At 56.3% G+C, this 25,606-nt stretch overlaps 1 protein-coding gene across 1 annotated transcript in view; it reads left to right on the top strand.

Annotated features, from left to right (window-relative positions):
• Positions 1-2,295: 2,295 nt before the first annotated feature.
• Positions 2,296-25,606, top strand: part of LRRC75A (leucine rich repeat containing 75A) — a 35,724-nt gene continuing 12,413 nt past the window's right edge. The window contains exon 1 of the mRNA XM_061175107.1: positions 2,296-2,547. Coding sequence (XP_061031090.1) covers positions 2,296-2,547 — 252 coding nt within the window. The remainder of the gene's footprint in view (positions 2,548-25,606) is intronic.

Below are 25,606 nucleotides of genomic sequence, written 5' to 3'. Positions count from 1 at the left end.
AGCTCCCAGAGGACGTCAAGAAAGAAGCGTGGAGGAGAGCAGTTCCTTACAGGCCAAGGGAGTGCAGTTTCCATCAAAACAGAGTAGGCAACAGGATCAGATGACGCTTAAAAGTCAAGGAAGATGACCAAACTGGAGTGGGTGAGGAATGAATGGATGTACATACAAGGTATTTCCAAGGAACTTGGCTGAGAAGGAAAGAGAGAGATGGGGCCTTGGTAACCAGAGGGATGGGAGCAAATACAAGTTTCCTTTCTAAATAGATGGAAGAGATTTGAGCAGATTACATACTGAGGAGAACAAGCCGGAAAAGAGGGAAAATTGGGGGTGAAATTAAGAGCAAGGAGAAGGACGGAACCAGGTCTCTGGAGAAGAGGAAAGAGATGGCACTCAGATCCCAGCGGGGGATGGCCTGGGCCCTCTTCCACTGAGATGGCATTGCTTCAGCCACACGCCCTCCCGCTGGCCAACCTTCCAGGGGAGTGGAGCCCACCGTCCCTAGGGAGGGGCCTGGTCAGCACGTTTCCTGGAGTCCACTTTGCCTCGTGGTCCTGCAGGTTAGAGATGAGAGGCACCGAAGTGTTTCCTGGCCGGGGTTCTCTGGAGATGCCAACAGGTGTGTTCTACACAGAAAGGGTGCAGGTGAATTTGGAAGGTGTCGCCTAGCCCTGCGAAACCAGCCTTCAGGAAGACTGAGTGTTCTCTGCCGGCAGAGGTGGGCATTTGCGAGTGGGGCGTCCAGTGGGAAGAGGAAGCCAACTGGGGGACACACAGGCCGCCCTCCAGGTACTGGGGGCTGACCCAGCGTTCACTCACAGAGTGGGAGGAGGCGAGTCCTCTGTGGGGCACGTGCACCCTGCTTGGAGTTTCTGTACCCCTTCATCTTACCCTCCCAGCTCAGCGCACACAGTGTTCTCCTCCCACACGGCACAGGAGGGTGCTGAGGACTTGCCTGATGCTCCGGGCTCAGGACACAGTGCACTTCAGCTCTCTCTGATTCGGGATCCGACTCTCCTGCCCTACAGCCCACGCTGTCCTTTCCCCCAGAGCAGCACCCAGGGCCTGGGTCAGAGGCAAGCGACACAACTGCTGCTCCTCCCGCAGCCGTGACCCTGGGACCAGGGTGGTCCGTGGTCGCGGCAGAGGAGGTCCCCAGGCGCCTGAGCCTTCTCTCTGGCAGGGCTGTGGTCAGCTTTCCTAGCACCGTCTGACCCCGGGGAATCTGCCGCACCAAGGGGGTGAGGGCTGGTCTGGCGTGGAGCCAGGAAGGGAGGGGACGGTAGGAACGTGCCGTGGGGCTGCTTGCAGGCATGCTTCTGCTTTTTCGCACGGGGGTTACCCCCAGGCCCCTTCTCCAGAGGTGTGAGAGCAAGAGCAAGAGAAGACAGCTGTTCTTTGCACCTGGATGGTCCAAACCCTTTGACACTGACTGATGCAAACAATGGGCTCTCCCTAAAAGAACACGCACACAACACGCAGCCTTGCACCTGGTTTCTGGTTCGTGCACCACCGCCCGCCGCCACTGGCCGAGTCTCAAAGGAGTGTCCGTCAGAATAAGCCAAGAGGCTGGCTAAAAATGCAGCTCGCCAGGCCCCGCCGCGGAAACTCTCATCGGGCGGGTCTGGGGCGAGGCCCGGGAGTCTGCGTTCTCAACCAGCCCTCGGACGACTTGGGCTCTGATGCTCAGCGGCGCCCACTTTGAGAAACCCGACTCTGGGGCTGAGTCCCGCCCCCCCCAACCCCACAGCTTCCATGCTCCAAACCTTCCCCACGTCGCCGAGCGCACGGGCCCCCTCCCCTCCCCTCCCCTCCCCTCCCATGAGCCTCATCCGCGCGCGGTCGTGGAAGCATCTGGGGAGAGTGGTGCCGGCCGGGAGTGAAGCCCCCGGCCGCCCCCTTCGCCCCGAGCCACCGCCCGTGAGGTGCAGCGCGGCAGCCGGCAGGGGGCGCGGCACGGGGACCACAGGGAGGGGGCGCCGGGCGGCCCAGTCGGAGCGGAGGGGCGGGGAGGGGAGGGGGGGGCACGCGAGGCCCGGGAGGCGCGCGACGGCGGAGCCGGGGGCGGGGCGGCCAGGCCGGGGCGGGGCCGGCGGGCGAGCGGCGAGCGCCGGGGGAGCGCGCCCGGGGAGCGCGGAGGAGGAGCGCGGCCGCCGCCGTCGCCCCCGCCCGCCCGCGCGCAACAGTTCCCCCAAAGTTGCCGCCCGGGAGGCGCGCGCGCCGGGTGGCAGAGGGGCGGGCGGCGGCGGCGGGGACGCGGCGTCGCGGCCCGGCGCGGAGAGCGCGGGCGGCGGCGGCATGGGCACCCGGCAGACCAAGGGCAGCCTGGCGGAGAGAGCCAGCCCCGGCGCGGCGCCCGGCCCCCGCCGCGAGCGGCCCGACTTCTGGGCGTCGCTGCTGCTGCGCGCCGGGGACAAGGCGGGGCGCGCGGGCGCCGGCGCTGGGCTGCCCCCCTACCACCGGCGCGTCGGCATGGTCCAGGAGCTGCTGCGGATGGTGCGCCAGGGCCGGCGGGAGGAGGCGGGGACGCTGTTGCAGCACCTGCGCCAGGTGAGCGCCGGGAGGGGGCGCGGGGGCGCCCCGCCCCTTCCCGCGGAGGCCCCGGAGCGCCGAGGGTCACCGCCCGGGCCCCTGCTCGCGGGAATGGAGCCCGGTCTGGCCGCAGGTGCCTCGGCGCTGCCCCTGAATTCGAGGCCTCAGGGCAGGGCGGAGGAAAAGGCTGGCCCGGTGAGGCCCGGCTGCGGGGGACCTGTTGGAATAATGTCCCCGCTTCAGTCCTCTGCAGGCAGAGGAGGAGGCTGGTCCCGGGGACGGTTCGTGGGAGGGGATGCCTGCCTGGGCCGAGGCGCTTTTCTTCCCCTCTACCCGCCGGCAGTCACCCCCGTCAAGGGTCCTCAAGGAATGCGCAGTCGTCAGCTTCCCCAGGGGGCGTCCAAGGGCGCAGCCCTGGGGCTGGTGAGATGCCAGTCCCCAGGGGCTTTTCCCACCCGGGAGGCCTCCTGGATGAGAGGCGTCCCGGATGGCGGTTCGGGTGGGCGACAAGGTTTTCTCTCCCGTGACTAACTTTGGCAGGCGCTCTGCCGGGAGCCGCCGCGGAGCAGTGGAGGGGGGCGAGGGGGGGCCGGACAGGGTTCCTACGTGACTGTCTGTCTGCAGGGACTTCAGGAGGCTGCCTGCACTCTGCCCTCAGCCTGTTCCCGTCCCTGCCCCGCTGGTTAGGGACCGTCTTTGCACATCTGGCTGGTCCCCTCTGCTTTGGGGCTGCCCTGGGGCTGACGCTGTCCCCCACCTCTCTTTGGCTTTTTTCCTTCCTCACTTTCTTTTGAGGGAGGGGGCGGCCTGCTCCGTGGATTTTGTGGAGTGGCAGAGAGGCAGGAGGGTGCACCTCCTGCATCCCCAGAGGTTGTCTTGGCGGGGCTTTGTGAGGGTAGCTGAGTCCAAGCCCCGTATTCTTGCTAGATTGACCCCGTTAGTGGTGGAGTCCGGAGGGGATGGGGGCGGGAGTCTCTCGGGTGGCTTTTCTGAAGTTCTCCCATCACTGATGAGAGAGGCTGTAGGAGAGCCTTCCCGGGAGGAGCTTCCAAAATCGAATCAGACCCACATCGCTCCTGGAGTCTGCAGCAGATCGCCAACCCCCTTTATATGTGGTGTGGGTTACCCTGGAGTGTGTGTTCCCAGGGTGTGTGCTGCACAGGGAGAGGGAAGCAGAGGCTTCTGCTCTGGCCTCCACTTTCCCAAACAGCGTCCGGAAGGCTGCCTGAGATGCCACTGGATCCCCAGGTGCCTTCTCTGAGCCCAGTCATCAAAGAAAGATGACATTTCGCACCACATAACTTTCCTGGTGTGTGTTTCTTTGTCTTTCAAAAACTGGAAACCAGTGTATGGCCTCTGTGGAAACTGTTTTGCTTTCAAACAGCATAATGGATTTTCCAGACCGTCATATCCATTTGCACACCGGGCAGTGAGAAGGTTTTTCTGATCATGTGCTGTTCCCTCGCGCTGGGGTGGGTGCTTCGGAGGATTCAGGACCGTGGAGGGGCTGACGGTGGAGGTCCAGACAAGCCCTTCTGGGAGGGTAAAAGAGCACAGCGCCGCCAGTCCGTCCGTTGGGGCCTGCGGGGTGAGGCAGAGCCTCGAGGCTGAGTGTGATTCCACATCCTGGGGAAGCTGGTTTCGGAGAGTAGATGCATCCCTGTGACCCCCACAGGGTCCCTGAGACAGAGAGCATTTCCGGAGAGGTGGTGTCTTGTTGGTGTCCTGACACCCTTTTCAGTGGCAGGACTGCGAGGGCTGCTGGAGGGCAGAGGCTAACCAGGCTCACCCTTTTCTGTGAAAGCAGCAGCATAACTTGCCCTCCAGTTCCAGCCGTGTACTGGGCTTTCCTGACCTCTGCGTGAGGTCTGTGGGCCTCTCTGGAGCCAGTGACGGGCCTGCCCAAGGCGCCTGGAGAGCTGTGTTGCCTGGAACTTGCAGATCAGGGTCCCTCCAGGAAGTGGCCGTGGGCCCTGGGCAGTGTGGGAGGGGAGCCCCGGGTGTCCAAATGTCTGTGAGAAACCAAGAGGTGGTTTTTTAGGACCCTGAGGCTGATTGGAGGAATGGAGAGCTGCATCTGTGCTGTGCACTGAAGTGGCTCTTTCTCCTAAATCGTATTTTCCTTTCCAGTTTCCTCCTCTAGGCTGGAGGTGGTGATGTTCAGAAAGGGAATGAGCAGTCACTGAGAGAGGGGCAAACACCGGGGCCTCGGCGGGTCGGACCAGCGAGGCCTCGTCAGTAACAGTGGGCAGAGGCAGAGGCGGGGTGTGCAGAGCTCAGGGGCTGGTCCTGCTGGGATGCTGTCCCAGCCCCACCAGGTGCAGGGTGGCGTTGATGAAGAGGAACAGGCGGAGATGACGGCAGCCCGACAGTCACGGCCGTCCTCACTTGCTCCTGTGTTTGACAACGTGTGTGGCTGCCCAGAGCCCGAGGCAGGGAGGAGGCTGGAGGTCCTCAGTCCCTGTGGCTCTTCACCCCCTTGAGTCCCTGAGCTTTTTGTGGCCCTGAAAGAGTTCTAGACACTCTTCCCAGACCAGTGCAGCAACATTCACAATCTTGCAAGTATTTCGGAGGGTTTCGCAGACCCCAAGTTCAGGATATGCCCCCATCTGGGACCTCCCCTCCCCCGACCATGTGACTTGCTACAGGCTCAGGATGTGGAACTAGAGACCCCGGGACCACGTGTGGCAATTCACGGTGGGCTGAAGGAGAGTGGCTGCCGCTGCTGCTGCTTCTGAATCTAGGATTCTTTCCAACCTAAGATTTGGGGGGTGGTTTCCCTGATGGGAGCCTCTGCAGCCTGTCCGTACCTGTCCCTTGCCAGAGAGGAATCAGGAGACCTCCTTAATGTTAAGGATGCCGAGCTGTGCTGGGAGTGCAGGCAGGATGCCAGGAAGCTGCCAGCTGCCTGGAAGGAGCAGAGAGCTGCCCCCTTCCCTTCAGGAGCTGTGTCATCTCAATAAGAGCCTGGGGCCAAGGGTCAGCTCGGGCAGCTTGCCTTCCGGTCCTCAGTCTGCTTTGACCTTGGACCCAGCTGATAACCTCTGTGTGGTGTTTCCTTGTTTCCCAGAGGGTATCTGAGGTACTGAGCAGAGCAAATGCTACAAAGTGTGTGAAATTGCCTTGGTTCTGCAAATCAAGACTCGTTCTCACGGCAACGATGATAAGAAACAGGAGAATCTGCTTGGGGTCTGGGCGGGCTGCGGGCAGGGTCTCGTACCCTTTTCAGGCCGGGCCCAGGATGTTTTAGATTCTGTCTACCTGACCAGGGCTCAGTCCGGGTCAAAAGCTCACTGCAAGTTCAGAAGCAGTGTGGGGCGGTGCTCGTGGGGACGAAAGAAGTCAGCTGTGGATAGAAGAGGCCGCTCCTCTCCCCTCCCCCGGCCCCCCCGTTCCTGCAGGCCTCACCCTTCCCCAGATGTTGCTTCCTAAGTCTTAGGCTCACACTTGCCATCTTCAAGGAGCCCTGGGGAAGAAGTAACCTTTAGTCATGGAGAGAGGGCGAGTGCCAGGCTACATGAGAGGTGGGGTGTCATCTCTTCAGAGCAGTGGTTTCTCTGAGTCCCCAGATCCCAGACTGGGTCATCAGCCAGCTTCACGGAGCGCCAGAGTAAGGGCTCAGTTTCCCCGGGATACACCAGGCTGAGGTGGCCACCTCCTCCCTGCTTTCCCATAAAGAGGGTCTGATCGGGTTGGTTTATTGCCGCTCGGTATGGCGCAGCCCCATTGAGCAGAGCTGTTCCAGGCTTAGCCCGCCGGTGTGGCTCCATCCACGCGGCCAGGGTGGCTGGGCTGGCCTCATGCTACACCTGGGAACGGGAACCTCACCAGCAGTGCAGAAAAGAGCCCTCAGGAACCGAGGGTGACTGGCTGCCCCCGGAGGCTGGCTAAGGGATGAGCACGTGGAGGGCCCTTGGGAACCTGGAGGCTGGGTGCTCTTTCCTTCCTGGAGGCGGAAAGACGAGCAAGAGTTGCCTTTTTCCTCCGACAGCCCCCCAAGAAGATCGCTTAGGTGAGTAGGTTGGAAGGCCACCAGACAAAGAGCAGGGAGTTCCCCACCCTCAGCCTTGATCTTGTTCTTCTCCACCTGGGATGCACTTCCTCATTTCCGTGGAATGCTCCTTACCTTTCCAAGGCCACCCTCCTGAGCCACGTCAGCCCACGACTCTGAGATCCGGTTGCCGGTTAGGCTGTGTGGATTTAATCGTGCGTACAGATGTAGTTTTCCCCCGCTGTCCATTTTGTTTGTCAGACTACATCACATGCTTCCTGAGGGTGGAGACCCCACCACTGCCTTTGTGTTGAACACCAGCTGCTGCAATCTTTAGTGAGGCGTGTGCTGGGGACGCACTGTCACGGCATGTCCTCAGCAAGCCCTTGGATCTGGGCTGTGCATCCAGGGGCTTATTTGCCCGGCCTGCTGGTATGGTCGTGAGATCTGGCGAGTTTGCTCTCATTTGGTTGGATTCCTGGGAGCCGTGTCCGCAGGGATCGGCTGTGCCTGGCAGCCCGCCGGGCGGTGGTGTTCTTGGAGAGGGGAGTGGCATGGTGCCCGGCCTCCGAGGGCTCCGTGGGGATCCCGCACAGCAGGTGCAGTCTAGGGCCTCTGCTGAGGTGGCGGGAGAGAGTGGAGCCTGACGCGAGGCTGGCCTCCACATTCCTCACTCGCTGCTTGTGCTGAATCATGTTCGTTCCATCCGCAAAGAGAAACCTTCCTTTTTAAACGCTGCTGCTCTCTGACCAGGCTGGGCATTCCCAGGGCTGCAGAAGCAGGAGGAACCCCATGCCAGGGCCTGCTCTACTGGTTTCCAAGGCCAGGGACACGGCCACCTCAGTATGGCCGGGGGGAGACGGCAGGGCCGGGGCTGGGCCAGCTATCCTGGCTTCAGGTCTGGTGCGGAGGGGGCCCTCTTCTAGAGCTAATGCCCGCCCCCTCAGAGATGCCCACAAACAGCCTGGGCTGCACCGCAGACCCCCCGCCTTGCCTAACACCGCCTTGGTGCATCAGTGCACCCTCCCCTTCCCCAGAGTCATTTCATCTCCAAGTGCACTTTGCTGGCAGAGGCCACAGATCGTATACCTGGCACAGGAAATCCTTGTCGAAAGGATTTTAAGCTTCTCCAGGGACGCTCCCCCCCCCCCCCCCGCCCCGCCCCGCCCCCCGCCAGTGTCCTCGCTCAGGAGCCAGCAGGGTCTGGCTCAGACCTCTCGAGTCATCCTGCCAGTAACCGGAGGCATTGGTACTGTCAGCCTCCCCCATCCTCAGGGTTCCAGCGGCTCCGCCGGTCCGCCCACACAGCCCACACGCGCCTGCAGGCGGGAGCCACCTGCAAAAGGGTGATCCAGGTGATTAGGGTTTCCCTGGCTTCCCCATCGGGGTGCCCAAGGGGCGGGGTCAGCGTCCGGGGAGATCCCCACCCCAAGGGGAGGTCTCAGCCAGCCATCTTCCCCCCGTCACTTTCCCACCAGGAGCAGCATGTGGGCGACCTGTGAGAAGGATGACACACACACCCCTATGCTGCATCCCCTGGCCCACCGGCTGTGTCACATCCACGCTCGTTAGGAGAAACTGGAGGTGGGAGCAGCGGTGTAAACCGGCGGGCTCCGTCACTGTCGCTGGGAGAGCCCGCTGTTCTAATGAGAGCAGTGACCTTGACAGGCCGAGCGGGGCGGGGCCGGGCCTTACAGCGCCTGCTTTCCTCCCCACCCCGCCCCCTGGCCTGAGCAGATACCACGTGGCTCTCTGGGAACATTTCCCAGCCTTTTTTTTTTTTTTAACTTTTTAGCTCAGACTCCTGGCTGCTGCAGCCATATGGAGTTGTGCCGACGGCTGCTGCTCAAGGGATGTGGCGTTTTGATGTTTCTAACTTCATCTTAGCCAGGATAGACACAGAGTCAGGCGAGAGTGGAGGGTGTCAGTGTTGGCCTGCAGGGTGGCCTCCCGTTGGACCTGAGGTCTGTGCCCACCTCCAGGGCTGCCCCTGCCTGCTCTGGCGTCCGCCTCCCGGCCTCTGTCTGCCTCCCTCCTGCCCGCCTCATGGGCCTTCTCTGTGTCTCTCCCTCTCCCTGGGAGAGAAGCAGACTTTTCGTCTCTGTTACTTGGCCCAATCTTGTTCAGCTTCCCCCTGCAGCCGCCACGCCCCAGCCTCCATGGCAGGAAGGCGGCCATGGGGGCCGTGAGAACTGGAAGGAGGTGGGGGGGGGGGGTTCGTTGTCTGGTCTGGTCGGTGCCCGGTGCCTTGGGAGGGAGGTCAGGCGCTGGAGACACCCCTCCCGCCTGCGTGCTGCTTCCCAGCCCATAAAGCATTTTCTCCTGTTTATTTTGCTCCTTAAATAGTCTTGTGAGGTCAGCGGGTTATTGCTTAAAGCAAAAAATGGTGGGTTTTCTTTTTTAATATTATAAAAGTGCAGTGCATCATCATTGTACGAAAACAAGAAAATACAGATGAGCAAAACTAAGACCTGAGAGTGATTCACGTGTCCCACAGCCTAGTGCCCGCTCTTCCAGGCACTGGTCTAGGCCCCGGGAGGCAGAAGAACCAGTAGTAATTGTCCCCCCACCTCGTGGAGGGATTGTGAGGGATCAGGAGGCCGGTGCTAGTGCAGGTGCTTAGCGGGGCTCAGAGAAAGGGCTCCGCTCTGGTGGCCGCCTTCACTGGGAACTGGGGGGACCTCGGCTCTGGTCCCGGCTCAGGCTCTAACTTGCCAGCCCCTTCCCTTCTCTGGCCTCAGTTTCCCCACCAACAAAGTGAAGGGCTGTGTGGCTGAGATGACCACTGAGGTTCCCTGCCACCACGCAGGTTCCACCAGGCTCCCGTGGATTCAGGGATGGACCCGTTCATTCCCACACGAGCCGGATTCACAGTCGTGCGCTGATGTCACTCCCTTGTCCCCAGCTTGTGCAAGAGCTTGGGCTTCTGGAGGGAAGCAGACCCCTGGGGCTGACCTCTGCACACCGGCACAAACCCTTCCTCCCTCGGGGCTCCCAAATGGACCAGGAGCTGGGCTGGGAGCTGCAGGGCGCCAGCCCCCCGCTTCCTAGTTGGGGCTTTGTCTCACCTGCCCTGCCCGGCCCCTCCCAGCGGCCCTGGTGCTCAGGCCTGTGCCTCTCCTGTCCACACCCCCTTCCCACGCCCTTGGCCCCCTGTCCCCCAGCACGTTCTCCAAGTGGTACTTTTTCAGTGGTTTGTTTGTTAAAGTGGGATGATGAGGCAGTGGAGGCCAAGATGAAATTGGAGGAGGTGGAGAGCGGAGCACAGCCCGAAGAGAGGGTGGTCCCAGTAAGGAGTGTGTTTCATGAGCTCGCTGCCCGCACAGTGGAGCGTGGCCACAGCCCTGCTCCTGGCAACCAAGGACTCTGGGGGTGTGAAGGCTATTCAGTGAGTGAGTCCAGGTGGCCCAGTGGTGCCTCATCACCTCAGTCCTTCAGTGAGATGTAAGGCAGCTCCTGGCCCGTACAGTGCCTCTGTGAGAAGTAGAAGAGGACACCTCTCTGGTTGGCAGAGACAAAGTCAAGGCTTGGTGAGTTCAGCCCCACCCAGACACCCTTGTGCAGTGTGAATCCTGCACAGCTGTACTTAGCATCCTTGGTGAAGGTGCGCAGAAGTTCAGTCTTTATCAGCTGAAGCCAGTCAGGAGGCTCACCCCTTCTCCCATTTGCTCCCTCGGGCATGGCCTTCCCACATCACCTACGGCAGGGAACAGTGCAGTGTCAGCCAGAACATGATTTCTGCCTCTGAGCTGAACGCTTGCCCTCTCCCTCCTGAATCAGGGAGCTGAAACGATCGGGCATCTTCTTCTAGAAGGTTCCAGCTCAACACTTCTGCCTCTCCAAGGGCGTTGGACAGATGCAAAGACATCTTCAGTGAGTCTGGAGTCAGGCTCAGAGGGGGAGCACCAGGGGGGACATAGGTAGATCAGAGAGTCCTTCCTTGCTGGGCTCCCATGGACTCCAGCCCCTCCCCCATGTCCTGGGGACCAGGAATTCCTCTCCAGCTTCCCAGACTGTTTGCATCCCCGCCTCCACTGATTCTGGGGGAAATTAGGTCTGGATGCTTCCACCCCCTGTAAATAACCTCCACGTCTCCAGATGGAATAACTCCCTTCAGTTTAGTTTTTCCCAGTATGAGCCAGTCTTCTGAACTTCTTATCATTCTCATCGGCCGATCTACGTTTTCCATTTTCTTCTGCAGTTGTGGAGTTTCGGGGTAAAAACTCCCATGGGGTTTCCAAACAGCTGCCAGCCCAGGGACCATCGGGAGGGGGGAGGTTCTCAGAGATGGAAACTCAGACACAAGTTTCCAAGTTACCTGTTCTGAGAATTTCCATCTCTCCAGAAATCACCTGCTGGTTGAGAATCGGCCCAGTCAAGCAGGGGGAGAATAATAGAGATGTTTTCGGTGTGACACATCTCAGTGGGAGGCTGGTCCACGCGGGAGGGCCCAGAAGAGGGCACTCTGAGGGGGACAGAGGCTCAGGAAGTTGGGGGACCAGGCCTGGAATAGGAGAGGGGGCAGCAGGACCGAATTGGAGAAACAGTTTTGGAAAGCTGGCAGGAGCTGGCCAGGAAGCCCAAAGGAGCAGGGGCAGCTGGCGGGGGACGGGAGAGCCGGTGTGTTGCACCTGGGCCATGCTTTCGGGGGGAGACGCCACCAAGGAAATCCTGTGGGCAGAACCCAGGGACCCTGGGACCGGGAGAGAGACCTGGGACCCGGGCAGGAGGCTCTGGGCCTCCACGGGCCTGTCACTTTGGCCCTTTCACTTCACCCACTTCCACCTCCACCCCGGCCCTCCCAGGGTCCCCGGAAGCTGTGGACAAACTCGGTGACCTCCCAGAGACCAGGCAAAAGCCCTCCCTCCCCAAGGACACTGCCCTTTGCAGCCTTTGAGGCTCACTGATTCTTTCTTGTTGCTGCTGGTTGTGGCCCCCGGTTCTTCCACTTGTGGGGCAGTAAGGCCCCGAGGAGGAGCAGGGCCTGAAGATGGGGAAGAGTCCACCTGGCCGGGGCTCCTTCCCTGGGTCCACTCCCGCCCTCCCCCCTGCCCAGAGAAAAGGTCTTGGGGAAATCAGCTGAGCTGGAGCGCAGGCAGGGCCTCGCCCGCGGCCGTGGACCTGGGGGACCTCTTACCCCTGCACTTGGGTGTGAGCTGCGTTCGAGCTGGACTCCCTGTCCTGTGTGACTCATCTCTGCTCACCCGGATTCTCGAGGCTGTGCCCGGGCCTTGCCTCTGACCTAGAGATTTAAAGTGGTAAAGACCCCTAGTTTGTGGGGAGGGGTTGATTTTATGTGCCATCTCGGCGAGGCCATGGTACCCAGTTTTTGGTCAAATGTGAGTCTAGATATTGCCGCAAAGATATTTTTTAGATGAGATTAACGTTAAATCAGTCAAGCTTGTGTAAAGCGGGTGACCTTCTGTAGTGTGGGTCGGCCTCTAGCGGTCAGTTGAAGTCCCTTGAGAGAAAAGGCGGAGGAATTCTGCCCCAGGCTGCCTGCCTTCAGACCTGCCAGATCCCACAGTCACTATTCCTCACACATCCCTCTCTCTCACACACACCCCTCTTGTCAGTTCTGTTCCTCTGGAGAACCCTGACTGTTACACTTGTCCTCCAAGGGCTGATGTCTGGGGGAGGCGGGTAAGAAACTTCCGGGGGCCCCCGGGGCCCCCCTGCACTGCCACTGATCACAACCCTCCGGTCCTCGACTTCTCACTCTGAGAAATGGGCTGTCCCATGAAGCCTGTCCTGCTTGGAAAGCAGGTTGTCAGGGAGCCAGAAGGAGCCTTGAAGTCACTCCTCCACCCCTTCTTCTTCTGCATTTCCTTCCACAATGGACCAAACCTTTTATTTAAAATGTACAACAGTAACCACATGGAAAGACAAATGGGCTTAAATGCATTCACCGGAAGCCATCAACAATGGATTATTTCCCAAGCACAGATCAGGAGGGCGCGGGATGGAAGACAGAGTGCTGAGGATCTGTGGAATGTAGGAGCCGGTGGACCTCAGGGACCTGCTGGCCCCAGCCTTTCTGCAGAATCATAAGCCCACAAGATGCTCTGGGGAGCGGGAGGCTGGAAAATAAGTTTGGGAAGTAGCGCGAATGCTCCCAGCCTTTCAGAGTCTTAAAGCAGTAGCTAAAACATCGGATGGGAGGAAGGCGCAGGGGTGAGGGGCACGTGCCCGGGGCCACACAGTGACCTAGGGGCTAACTCAGGCCTGGAGCCTGGGGGGCTCCTGCCCCTCCCTGAGCAGAGCCTGGGTGGACCTGTGACCACAGGGGGCAGAGCAAACCCTCTTCAGGCCTGCTGTGCCTCCCGGCTGATTTTATGTTTTTCTGAAGAGAAAGCGTCCTTTTATTTATTTGTTGCTACTGCTGTTTCTTGGATTTTAATTGCATTACACTTGGCAATGGTCAGACATCTGTTTCCAGAGGCCTGCTTTGTGCAGAGAGTGTCATTTTTAAAGACATCAAAGTTAAAACACAAATAACGTGCAGCCGTGAAGCCAGCATGCTGCGTCCTGGCGGGGAGAGCAGACCCACCAGGCACTTGTCACAGTTAAGGAGGGTCGCCTGCCAGGGTGCCCGCCTTCAAACCCTGCAGGGCCGGTGGTTGTGGAAGAGCAGGAGTCGCCAGCCACCCCTGGGGGACGGCAGCCCTGCGATGGGACCAGTGAACCGTCCTTGCCCCTCAGCCGGACAGGCAAGCGGGCAGGGCAGCGGCGGCCGGGGGCCCGAGGGGACAGTGCCCACCCTGGAGCCAGCAGGAGCAGCCTTGCCAGCAAGCAGGCCAATGCCAGCGGGTTTCTTTCAGGGAGAGGCCAATGCGGCGGTTGCTTTATGACTTTTTCAAGTTTGCTTTGCTGTTTGGTGTTTCTGAAGTCTGAGAGTGTGTGTGTGTGTGTGTGTGAGTGTGTGTGTGTGTGTGTGTGAGTGTGTGTGCGTGTGCGCCTCTGGCCTCCCTCCCCGGGGACGGGCTACACTGGACACACACACAAGGACAGCTGCCCACCCGGACCTCGGCCTCATCGTCGTGTCCCTGGGAGGTTTATGGTGTCCTTGGGATGTGTTTGTGCACACACACTGCACACACACATACACACACATATATACAGACACACATAGTACTTATGGGTGCTAGATTTTCTCAATTACGATTCAACATACTGAACTAAAAATTTTAAAGCCTACTGTTTCCCTAAGATTTTAAGTCTAACCTACAAATGCCATTATTCTGCTTATGAATCTAGTAGATTTAAATAATCACATTTAAGGGTAGAGGGCTTATAACTTCGTTAAGTTTCTTTAAATATCTTAGTGATTTTACAAATTTAATATGCCCAGTTTTCTTACGTTTATAAATAGCCATCCTAAAAAGCAGGACTTTCCCAAGCTCCTGAACAGTTCTTAAAATGTAATAAGCTTATAAATAAGGTGAATATTAAATTCTGTTAAACATTTCAAAACTGTCACAAACTCGGCCCAATCCTCCTTCAGCGTCCTGCTTAAAATCATAAGCCTAAAGTCAGTTACTCACTTACCCCTTCCAAATCGGAATTGCAGGCCTCATCTGTTAGGTACTCTGACTTACGTGATTCTCTAAAATGTTACAAGTGTGTGAAATGCCAGATGTATGAATTTCTAGGTGTATCTGAGTTGTGTTACTCCAGTATCTGCCGGTGTAATTCAACCCCTTCTGGGTTAAGAGGGAGCGGGTGAGCCCAAGAGCGACCTTCTGTCCTCAATACCCCAGACTCCTCCTCCTCCTCCAACTCCCCTATCCAGGCGGCTTCATCGCTGGGTTAGATTCTGTCTGTTGCTGTTCCTTTCATCCGTCCTTCCCTGTTCTTCCTGCCCTCAGGGCCCCACCTCTTCAGCTGTTTAGCGGTGTCCTCTTGGATGGTGCACACCCCACGCCCTTGGCTCTGGGATCGTGCATCCAAGGCCACACTAATGACGCATCCCAGGGGGCCAGAAGGAAGAGTGCTTAGCAGCGACCTTCCCTCCTGGTACAGAACTGCTACAGCAGCACTAAGGGCTCTCTCCCCACTGCTTACATAGTTCCAGTGTCTGTGAACGCACTACTTGATTTTTTTTAATTGTGGTAAAGTGTAGATAACATAAAACTTATCATTTTAACCACTTTTACGTGTACAGTTCAGTGGCATTAAGCACATCTACAGTGTTGTGCAACCACCCATCTACAGAACTCTTCATTTTCCCAAACGGAAACTCTGTCCCCAGTAAACACTAATTCCCCATCCCCTGCTCCCCAGCCCCTGGCAACCTCCATCCTACCTTCTGTCTCTATGGATTGGACTCCTCTAGGGAACTCATACGAGTGGAATCGTACAGTATGTGTCCTTCTGTGACTGGCTTATTTCATTCAGCATCATGTCCTCCCGGTTCATCCTGTTGGAGTGCGTGTCAGGATTCCCTTTACCACTTGTTTTTAAATGTTCTTTCTCACATGGGGCTGGAAACCATCTTAGGGGGTGTGGTCCTATAGGGAGCATTTCTTTTTTTTTCGGCTGTGCCACCCGGCTTGCGGGGTCTTAGTTAACCCTGTCCAGGGATCGAAGCCCGGGCCCTTGGGAGTGAAAGCACGGCGTCCTAACCACTGGAGTGCCAGGGAATTCCCTACAGGGGGCATCTCTGACTAGCCCAGTCCCACCTCTGGGAGCAGATAGCAAAGGAGAGTGTGTCGGGGGTACACGCATCCAGAGAGGACCCCGGGCTGGTGGAAGCAGCAAGGAGGTTTCTGCCGATAACGGTCCCAGTTGCCCACAGCTGTGCTCCTGGTTGAGGTCAGCACAGGCCACAGGAGGAAAGGGGTCCCCGCCCACTTGCCCTTTTCGCCTTGGTGCATCCCCTGGGGAAAATGCCACCGCTGTTTCCATCCGGTGTATTAGTTTCCTAGGGCTGCCGTCACAGACGACCACTGTTTTGGTGGCTTAGAACAACAGAAACTTCTTCTCTCACTGCTCTGGAGACCAGAAGCCTCAAATCAAGGTGTTGGCAGGCCACACTCCCTTGAGAGGCTGTCAGGAGATTTCACTCTTTGCTGCTTCAGCTGCTGGTGGCTCTGGCTGCATCCATCTTCCCATCCCCTTCTTCTCTGTGTCTGTCTCTTGTAAGGACACCTGTCGTTGGGTTTAGGGCCCAACTGGGTAACCCAAGATGATCTCATCTTGAGATCCTTGACTTAATCTGCAAAGATGCTTTTTCCAAATGAGATAAATTCACACGTTCTGGGGACTAGGGATGTGGAGTTGTCTTTTGGGCGCTGCCATTTAGTCCGGTGCATCCATTTCTGTTTCTCACACGTGGTGTGTGCCTTGCCCCAGGTGTCCCCTCCATCCCCGGTGGCACTTTTTTTTTTTTTTAATTTATTTATTTTTGGTTGCATTGGGTCTTGGTCGCTGCGCATGGGCTTTCTCTAGTTGCGGCGAGCGGGGGCTACTCTTTGTTGCGGTGCGCGGGCTTTTCATTGCGGTGGCTTCTCATTGCGGAGCACGGGCTCTAGGCACGTGGGCTTCAGTAGTTGTGTCACGTGGGCTCAGTAGTTGTGGCTCGCGGGCTTAGTTGCTCCGTGGCATGTGGGATCTTCCTGGACCAGGGCTCGAACCCGTGTCCCCTGCATTGGCAGATGGATTCTTAACCACTGCGCCACCAGGAAAGCCCCCGGTGGCACTTTTAAGACTCTGCCCACCTTCCTTAGAGGCCGTCGTCTTCATTCACACCGAGCTCCTCTGGCTTCTCCCCCTGGCGGCTTCCTGGGGCTGCATTTCCCCGACAGCACCTGGCAGTTTCCGTCCGCCCCTGGGAATCCCCGAGGCAGCCAGAATGTCAGGGGGGAGGGGACACGGAGATCGGCCGCCCAGGCAGGCCAGTACTCTAGACTGTGTCCGTCCCCCGGAAGAGCGGCCTCTGATGCTCCGGAGGAGGACCGCGTCCGATCACTGCCTCATTATCGCCCCGCACACGCGGGCTCCGGTGGCTTCAATGCAGCTGGCAGCTGTCTACCTTTTCTGGTTAATACGTGGAGCCTGCTGCCTGCTCCTTCCCCGGGCTCGGTCGCAGGAGCCGTAGCTTCATGCCTGGAGGAGAGAGACAGACACAGGCTCGTTTCCCGCAGGGCCTTCCTCCTGGGAACAGGCCTAAAACCTGGAACTTAAAAGGCAAGAGGGTGCTTGTGGTTTAAAATAGCGAGTGCGTGGCAGCCTCCTGAGCGGCTTCCGCCTAAAATACTTGCGGAGACACACCAAAAACAGAGGAAAATTCCTGAAAGCCAAGAAAGGTGGGCGGCCTGGGAGGAACCCCCTCCAGCTCTGAGACAGACAGAGCTGCCCCGGCTCCCCCCGGAAGCTGAGGCCTCCCAGAGGAAGGGGAAGCCCCCTTTCCCCAGTCGGAGGAGGTCAGGCAGCTGCCCCTTTCCCACGCGGGCAGTGATTTGGGGGCAGAAACAGTACCGTTGAGCGCTCCCCTCGCTGCACCCTCCCCAGGCATCTCTGCGTGTATTTGGAGAAAGCCACCCTCAGACGCCACCTCCACCGGGCAGGCGGGAGAGAGGGAAACCCGCGAGCTGTGGCCGCTGGCAGTCCAGCGTGGCCCGTGGGCTCAGCCAGGGGTGGGAAGTCCTGGGATATGGACACCACTGTGGGTTTCCACAGACTCCATCTTTGGAGTTTTGGCGGCCCAGGCTGTGGAGGTGGGCAGAGATGTCCCTTCCCAAGGTCAGAGTCGCATTAGCTCCATGTCCAGGGTGTGGTCCCCAGGCTGGGCTCCTTACAAACCAGAACCTGAGAGGTGGACTCAGCTCTTATCCAGGGAGGCAGCCGTGGGACAAGGTCAAGATTCTGGTTAAAATTCCAATGTACGGGTGTGGTTTTCACACACACCAGCTCGACACGAGCTGGGTGTCCTACAATTCAACTCGATTCTGATGCTCTCTACCCAGAGATGGTGTCCGATCCCACAGGTTAAGGGGATCCCACAAGGCAGCCCCCCACTTCAGACTCTAATCACAAGTCCAGGTTGTTACCCGTGCTTCTGACCAATCAGCTATAGGTTGGAGGTTCTCACGACCCTCTCCTTGGGTTGGATTAATTTGCTAGAGTGGCTCACAGAACTCAGGAAAACATTTTACTCACTAGTTTATTATAAAAGGATGTAACTCGGGACTTCCCTGGTGGCGCAGTGGTTAAGAATCCACCTGCCAATGCAGGGGACACGGGTTCGGGCCCTGGTCCAGGAAGATCCCACATGCTGCAGAGCAACTAAGCCTGTGCACCACAACTACTGAGCCCACGTGCCACAACTACTGAAGCCTGCATGCTGCAACTACTGAAGCCCGCGTGAGCCTAGAGCCCGTGCTCTGCAACAAGAGAAGCCACCGCAATGAGAAGCCCGTGCACCACAACGAAGAGTAGCCCCCGCTCGCCGCAACTAGAGAAAAGCCCGCGCGCAGCAACAAAGACCCAACACAGCGAAAAATTAATAAATTAATAAATTAAAAAAAAAAAAAGATGTAACTCAGAAACAGCCAGATGGGAGAGAGGCACAGGGCCAGGTGTGGGGAAGGACACGGAGCTTCCATGCCCTCCAGGTGTCCACTCTCCACACCTCCTCGTGCTCACTGACCCAGAAGCTCTCCGAACCCCGCACTTTGGAGAGTTTCTGGAGATTTCATCACATAGGCTCGACTGATTACCTCGTTGGCCATTGGTGACTGATTCTCTTCATCCCCTCTCCCCTCCCTGAGATAGGGACGGGACTGAAAGTTCCAACCTCTAATGACATGGTTGGTTCCCCTGGCCCCATCCTCAGGTGGCCAAGGGAGCTTCCAAAAGTCACCTCATTAACAAAAATAAAGTCATTAAAAAAGTCATCTCATAACAAAAGACACCTCTGTCTCTCTCATCAGTTAGGAAATTCCTCAGGTTTTAGGAGCTCTGTGCCAGAAAGTACAAAGACCAAATATCTATTTCTTATTATAAATCACAACATCAAACTAGACAGGTGGTGGATGGGGGTCTCACTAGATCGCCCCTCCTTCAGGGGTGAGCAAGTGGGGAAAATAACCCTGTGCATCAGATGAATACTGTGGAGGCTGGACCCTGACTCTGGAATGATCTACGACAGGATCCGGGGGAAATGAACTTTGTGGGGAAAGAACAAAATGCCCCGAAAAGAGGCAAAAAAGAGATGGAAAAAAAACAGAGGGTGAGATGAAAAGGGAGATTAATGAGCAAAATAAGAATTGCAAGGATTCGAAACACTGGCCAACACGCAGTCCTGGCTGGAAGCAGTGGGAGTGGGGTTGACGGTGCCGGACACGAGGTCAGTGGCCGAAGGCAAACCCGGCCCGTCCACGGGCGTGTGTTACGGGGTGAACACGAGAAGAGGTCAGCTCAGAAGGCGCTCAGAGCCAGCATCAGCTCTCCTGATGAGGAGACAGGCTATAAAAAGGTCCATGTTTGTAGATGGAATGACCCCAACACTGAAGGTAAATTCAAAGAAAACACCCACAACTAGACACACAGTGGTAAAAAACTGTAATAACCAGGTGTGGCAGGCAGAAAAACAATGGCCAGAAACATGTGCTCCCTGGTAGCTCAGGAAGGTGTCTGTTTTTGCCTGCCTGGGTCTCAGGACCTTTTTTAAAATTTAAATTGTTGCAAAATGCACATCACATAAAATTTACCATCTTAACCATTTCTACACTTCAGTATCGTTAAGCACATTCACATTGTTTTGCATCCGTCACCACCATCATCCTCAGAACTCTTTTCATCTTGCAAAACTGAAACTCTGTCCCCATGAAACAACAACTCCCCAGCCTCTCTCCCCCAAAGCCCCTGGCACCCGCCATTCTACTCTGTGTCTATGAAGTTGACTTCTCTGGGTACCTCATATGCGTGGAATCATCCTTTTGTGACTGATTTCTCTTAGCGTAATGTCCTCAAGGATCATCCACAGTGTAGCATATGTCAGATCTCATTCCTTCTTATTCCATTGTAGACATATACCACACTTTGTTTATCCATGCATCTGCAGAAGTTGATGGACACTTGGGTTGTTTCCACCTTTTGACCATTGTGAGTAACGCTGCTATGAACATAGGTGTAGAAGGATCTGTCTGAGTCCCTGCTTTCAGTTCTTTGGCATATGTACCCAGAAGTGGAGTCGCTGGGTCATATGGTAACTCTGTTTTTAATTTTTTGAGGGATCGCCGTAGTGTTCTCCACGGTGGCTGCACCACTTCACATTCCTACCAGCAATGCACAGGAGCTCCAGTCGTGTGTCCATCCTCATCAACACTGGCATCTTCTGGTTGGAGTGGGGCTGGCGGTGGTTTGATCTAAGAACTGGATGAGCCAGAGAAGTTGATTTGATTTGTATTAGGAAGGGAAGGGCTGGGTGCTGAGAGGGTTTGCAGGGTGGAGATGAGCGATTGAGGGACACGTGGGGTCTTGGGGGAGATACAAGGAAGGGATGTTAGGAGTTTTGGTGGGGTGTCATGAGGGTGCCCTTTTGGTGACCTTGTGAGATTGTTGTAAAGACATCAGCTGCTTTTTGGGCTACGCTGTATGTTGAACTGATGTTCCTGGGAAGGGGACCGTGTGCTGGGACCATCCAGGAGAGGCAGCTAGAGGTTATTGGCAAAGACAATCCCATGGACGTCTGGGCAGAAAAAGCAGCTAAAGACACAAAAATCAGGCTGCCTCAGAGTCGCCTGCCATGCTGAGTACCAGGGGGCTACCGCATTTTGAAGGTTAGTTTCTCTCTAGCCAGGTTGCCTTCAGGTGCGACGTTAACATAAAGGATTTTTCAGGTAGGCTAGAGCTCAGAAAGTAACCACCCGTGTATTCATTCTGGATGACGTTCTCCGGCAGCGACGGCATGAGGTGCAGGTATGGGAGCAACTCCAGGGACGGGCTGAGCGGTGGCCCTGAATGCTAGCTCAGTCCCAAAGACTTGCAAATCTGTGTTCAAACTGAATGCAAATGGCCAAATTTTATCATCGATAGAGTACCTTTAACAATTAAATAAAAAACCCACAAACTAAGACAGTAAGAGCAGTGACCTGGATCTAAAATCTCTGATTATACCCACAAAGGCCAAGAAGGGGAGAGGCTGGCAGTCAGGCAAGTGTCAAAATTCCCCGCTGACCCTCCACCCCAAGCGCTGCCGAGGTCCTGGGTTGCCCCCTCTGCAGCTGCCCTGGGTCCCCACGGTGCCAGCTCACTAGTTCGGGGCCAGCCCCTGGGATTGATATTGTTCCTGCTCCCAGACACCAGCCACGAGCTGTGGGCATGGGCCAAGCTTCCTCTCCCAGACCACCCGCCCTGCTCCACCACCAAAACTACACCCGCATCAACAGGGAGCCTCGCTGAGGGTCAGAGTGATGGGCGAGAGCATAGCAGGGAAAGCAGGGAAGCTAAACCCTCCCCGGGGGCTCCCTGGCTTCTAGCCTGGCTCAGCTTAGCCCCTTTCTCCCAGGGTACCCCATGCTTCTAGCCCTGCGGTTCTCCAGCTGTTTTCGGCATCAAGAGCCCTCTTTGTTTTTTCTAATTTAATTGTTTTTGTTCTGTTTTTTTTTTTTTTTTTGGCCGTGCTGCGCTGCGTGCGGAACTTTCCCAACCAGGGATCAAACCCACGCCCCCTTGAGTGGAAGCGCGGAGTCTTAACCACTGGACCACCAGGGAAGTCCAAGAGCCCTCTTTATACTTTTTTAGCTCTTTTAAATTGAGATATAATTGACCTATAACATTGTTTAAGGCCCACAATGTACTGACTTGATACATTTATATTGCAATATGGTTGCCATTGTAGCGTTAGCCAACACCCCTGTCTTGTCACATAAATATCATTTCTTCTAGTGTTGGTAACAAAAGTTTTGTTGTCTTTCATAGTTGTACTGTGTATTAGTCTCCAGGACTTATTTTTCTTCTAGTTGCAAGTATGTACCTTTAAACACCATCTGCCATTCCCCTACCCCCCAGCCCCAATCCACTCTGTTTTTCAGAGTTCCGTTCTTCTTAGGTTCCACATATAAGTGAAATCATACAGTATTTGTCTTTCTCTGACTTATCTCACTGAGCATAATGTCCTCAAGGTCTATCCACGTTGTTGCAAATGGCAGGATTTCCTTCTTTCTCGTGGCTGAAGAGTATTCCATTGTGTATATAGACCACAACCGCTATATCCAGTCATAGGTTGATGGGCACTTAGGTTGTCGCCGTGTCTTGGCTATTGTGAATAACGCTGCAGTGAACATGGGAGTGGAAATATCTCTTTGATAGTACGTTTTCATTTCCTTTGGATATATACCCAGAAGTGGGATTGCTGGATTGTATGGTAGTTCTGTTTTTAATTTTTTGAGGAACCTTTATATTCTAAATTATTGAGGACCTCAAAGAGGTTTTCTCTATGTGGGTCATATCTTATAAATGCTATCTGCTGTATAAGAAATCAAAACAAAAATATTTTAAAGATTTATTTATTCATTCATTTAAAGTTAATAAGCTTGCAATGTGAAAGAAATTTTTGTGAAAATAACTATATTTTCCAAAAGAAAAAGTGTAGTGAGAAGAGCGGCATTGTTTCATAGTTTTGCGACTCCCGTTCGTGTGTGGCTGGCTTAGCAGAAGACAGCTGGATTCTCACACCCACCGCTTCTGCATTCGGTGTCTTGCAGTAGGTTGTTCTGGTTGAAGTCTACAAAGAAAATGTAGCATCATGCTGCTGTGTCATTGGAAAAGAGGCCCTCACAGAGGCCCTGAAAGGGTCTTGAGGAGCCCCTTCACACTTTGAGAAATACTGTGAATCTCTGCTCGCTTTTTGGAAAGCCGTACCCCTCACTCTTCCCACTGGAGTGAGTCCCCAAACCTGGTTCTTCCAGCTTCCGTAACATGGGAGCCCCACTTCCTCGAGGGGACACGTGCTTGCCGTTCACCCCCTTGGTCGCAGGCCAGCGACACTCTCCGTGCCAAGCTGCCCAAAGCAGTGACTCGGGCGCTGATGTTCGCAGGTTTTCTGATCGGGAACCATCCACACGCACAGGTCCTAGAGATGGTACCATTTAGATTCGTAATGAGGAAGCTAGGAGTCTCCTCAGTGCCTGGTATTTGCAAGGCAGGCCAGCCCCTCCAAGGCCAAAGCAGTCGCCCGGGGCAGCCTGGCGGAGCCGCACGTGGATTTGGTTCTTCCACCCCCCTCATTCCCCCACCCCGACAGGCAGCCAGGGCAGAGCGGAGCATTGAGGTCCCTGGTGGGCAGGGTCGGTAGCACTGTCAGTGCAGTCATGACACATTTGTCCCCAGCGTGGGTGACAATGTGGCTGGCTTGGTGGGTGACACGGAGAGGACACCAAGGACGCCAGACGTGGCCCGAGGCCCTCAGGACATGTGAGGTGTCTGAAAGCCGCACAAGCATTCCGGGGGCCTAGGTGGGGTCGAAGTAAAGGAATAAAGCGATAAAAGTGCAGCAGCGTCTGTCAGGCCCCCATCTGGGTCTCCCTTTGCAGCTTCTTGTAACCCGGAGCCCTGGGACCTCCGGGAGCCCCACCCCAGCTGGAATTCACAGGGCGGGTGGTGGCCATGACTCACACGTAACTTACCCAGAGCACGGGAGCAGAGCCACATCTGCCTTCCTGGGGAGACCCCCTCCCTACCCCCTCCCTTCCTCCCACCCTCTGCCCCCTCCCCAGCCACAATTCCATGACCCAGACAACAGCAGCAGCATGGAGAGAGGGACCCACTGTCAGCAGGCTGGGCGCCCTGACTGACAGGGAGGGTGGGACATGCAGGGCGGGCCGTGGCAGAGGGGCGGGGGACTGGGGAAGGGCAGTTTACATCCCCACACCTGCCCCAGCGTCCTGGGTTAGCAGCTAGAGTTTTCTTGGTCCTTCCAGGATGGGATGGCCTCTACTGGCCTGGAAAGGAGGGGAGTGGGAAGACGGGGCAGGGCTGGTAGGAACCCAAGAAACCCAAGCAGCTGTCCAGTCTGGGGGTTTCAAACTTCTCTGGCAACAGAACTACTTTAAAAAACAAAAACAAACAAAAAAAAAACCCCGAAGGGCAGCCAGAGAGCTGTTCTGTGGAGAGCTGGGCCCAAAGCCTTGCTGACTCTTCTGGCCTCTCTTCTGTCATCATCAGCCCCAAGGTCTTGGGACACGGCTCAGTAACTACGAGTGTGGTCTGTTTGCCCATTTCACAGATGGGGAAACGGACCCTAAGGGGGAAGAGGTCTCTCGTCCACAAATTGACAGCCTGAATTCCGCTTCCTGTATTCCCAGCCTCTCCTGCCACACAGAGGGCGGCGCCGGAGTTTGCACTTTGCTTGGTGACGATTAGCGTCCCCACGGCCCCGGCACGCCCTGCTGACCGTGAGGCCGGCGTGGACTGCGCCAGGCTCACTGTCCTGCCCCGGCTCCCGGGCTTTTCTAGACAGAGAGGGCATGGCTTTTGTCACGTTCTCAGATGGGCCTGGTATCCAAAAAGAGGCTAAGAACCTCTGCACGTGGCGGGGGGGTGGGGGGGGGCACCGAAGCGGGAGGGGAGCTCAGCTGGTGATTCTCTTCCCTGCGGAGGCGTTACCTTGTGTTACTAGGTTTATATCCCTCGCCCACCTGTGACGCGGGGTCACTGTCCCCATTTTACATACGAGGAGGCTGAGACGCAGTGACACAGGTAGCTTGCGCCGATGCCTCCCGGGAGGCTGAGGGGCTAGACAAGCAGGGTGGGGACGGGTCCACGGCAGGATGGGACCTGTCCGCACCCTGATCCGGCGCCTCCCTCACCGCCTCCACGCCGGACCGTGTCAATTATCTCCGCAGCCAGAGAACCTGGCGCCGGGCACGGCCACTGCCTCTGAGGCTCATTCCTGCCGAACAGAAACAGCCCAAGGCTGGCCCCTTGTGTCCTCGATGGCGCTCGAGGCCCATTTCTTCCAACAGGGAGGTGGGGGCAGAGCTCCCGAAACCATTGCAGGGGGTGGGGGGGGACCCTGCTAGGGCCCGGGCTCGCGAGGCTCCCCATGGGGCAGAGAGCACGGCCCCGCCAGATACCCCAGCAAAGCCCTTTCTTTCTTTGCTCTTAGAAATGTCAGCGGCCAAACCACAGGGCAGCATCCCTGCCCTCCAGCCTGCTTGCTGCCCAGCTCACCCCAGGGGCAGACAAGGCAGATCCTCCCAAGACAGGCCCCAGGCCCACGTGGAAGCCCACCCCTACCATTCCTCAAATTCTTTTTTTTTGTTTTTAACATCTTTATTGCATGCAATTTATTTTTCTTTTTGTGTTACTGAGATATAATTGACTTGGCACTAAGTTTAAGGTGTACAGCATATTTACTTGACTTACAAATATTGCAAAATAATTACCACAATAAGTTTAGTTAACATTCATCACCTCATATAGTTTGAAAACATGTTTTCTTCCTTGTGATGAGAATTTTTAGAATCTACTCTCCTCACAACTCTTAAATATACCACACAGCTGTGCTAACTATAGTCACCAGTCGTACATTCCATTCCTGAAATTCTGATGGTTAGCTAAAAAAAAAGTCAGCTGCTCTGAGCCTTAGCTTCTTCATCTGTAAATTGGGAATAACGATACCCAGCCTACTTGCTTTCAGGGATTTCTAAGAATCACATGGGGAAGGTATTTAGAAAAGTTCAGGATAACTCACCGAAATGACAAGGGAGCAAACCTGTCACCGCACATTCCTGTCTGCAGGTCGCTGGACCATGGCAACCCGGGCTGGGAGCCTTCCTTCTCTGGGCGGTGATGGGGCAGCTCCACATACAGCTTGGGGGCCCAGGGGACCTAGGGTGGGGCAGTCCTCAGATGGGAATGTCCTTGTCCCTTTCTGCTCTGTGCAAGGCCCCAAGCTAGGAGGGAACCACAGCTCCCGCCGAGGACAACAGAAACTGGGGAGGGGGTTTGAGAAGAGTCAGAAGCCATACCCAAGCTCTTCCACAGACAGAGGGCACAAAGTTTAGTCCAACACCCTGGGGTAGAAAACCATCTTCCTTTACTTCTCTAAAGCAATTAACTCTGTTTCAAGCCCCCGCC

Source organism: Eubalaena glacialis, chromosome 19, assembly GCF_028564815.1.
Source record: "Eubalaena glacialis isolate mEubGla1 chromosome 19, mEubGla1.1.hap2.+ XY, whole genome shotgun sequence".
NCBI lineage: Eukaryota > Metazoa > Chordata > Mammalia > Artiodactyla > Balaenidae > Eubalaena > Eubalaena glacialis.
This window is presented reverse-complemented; position numbering and strand designations above follow the sequence as displayed.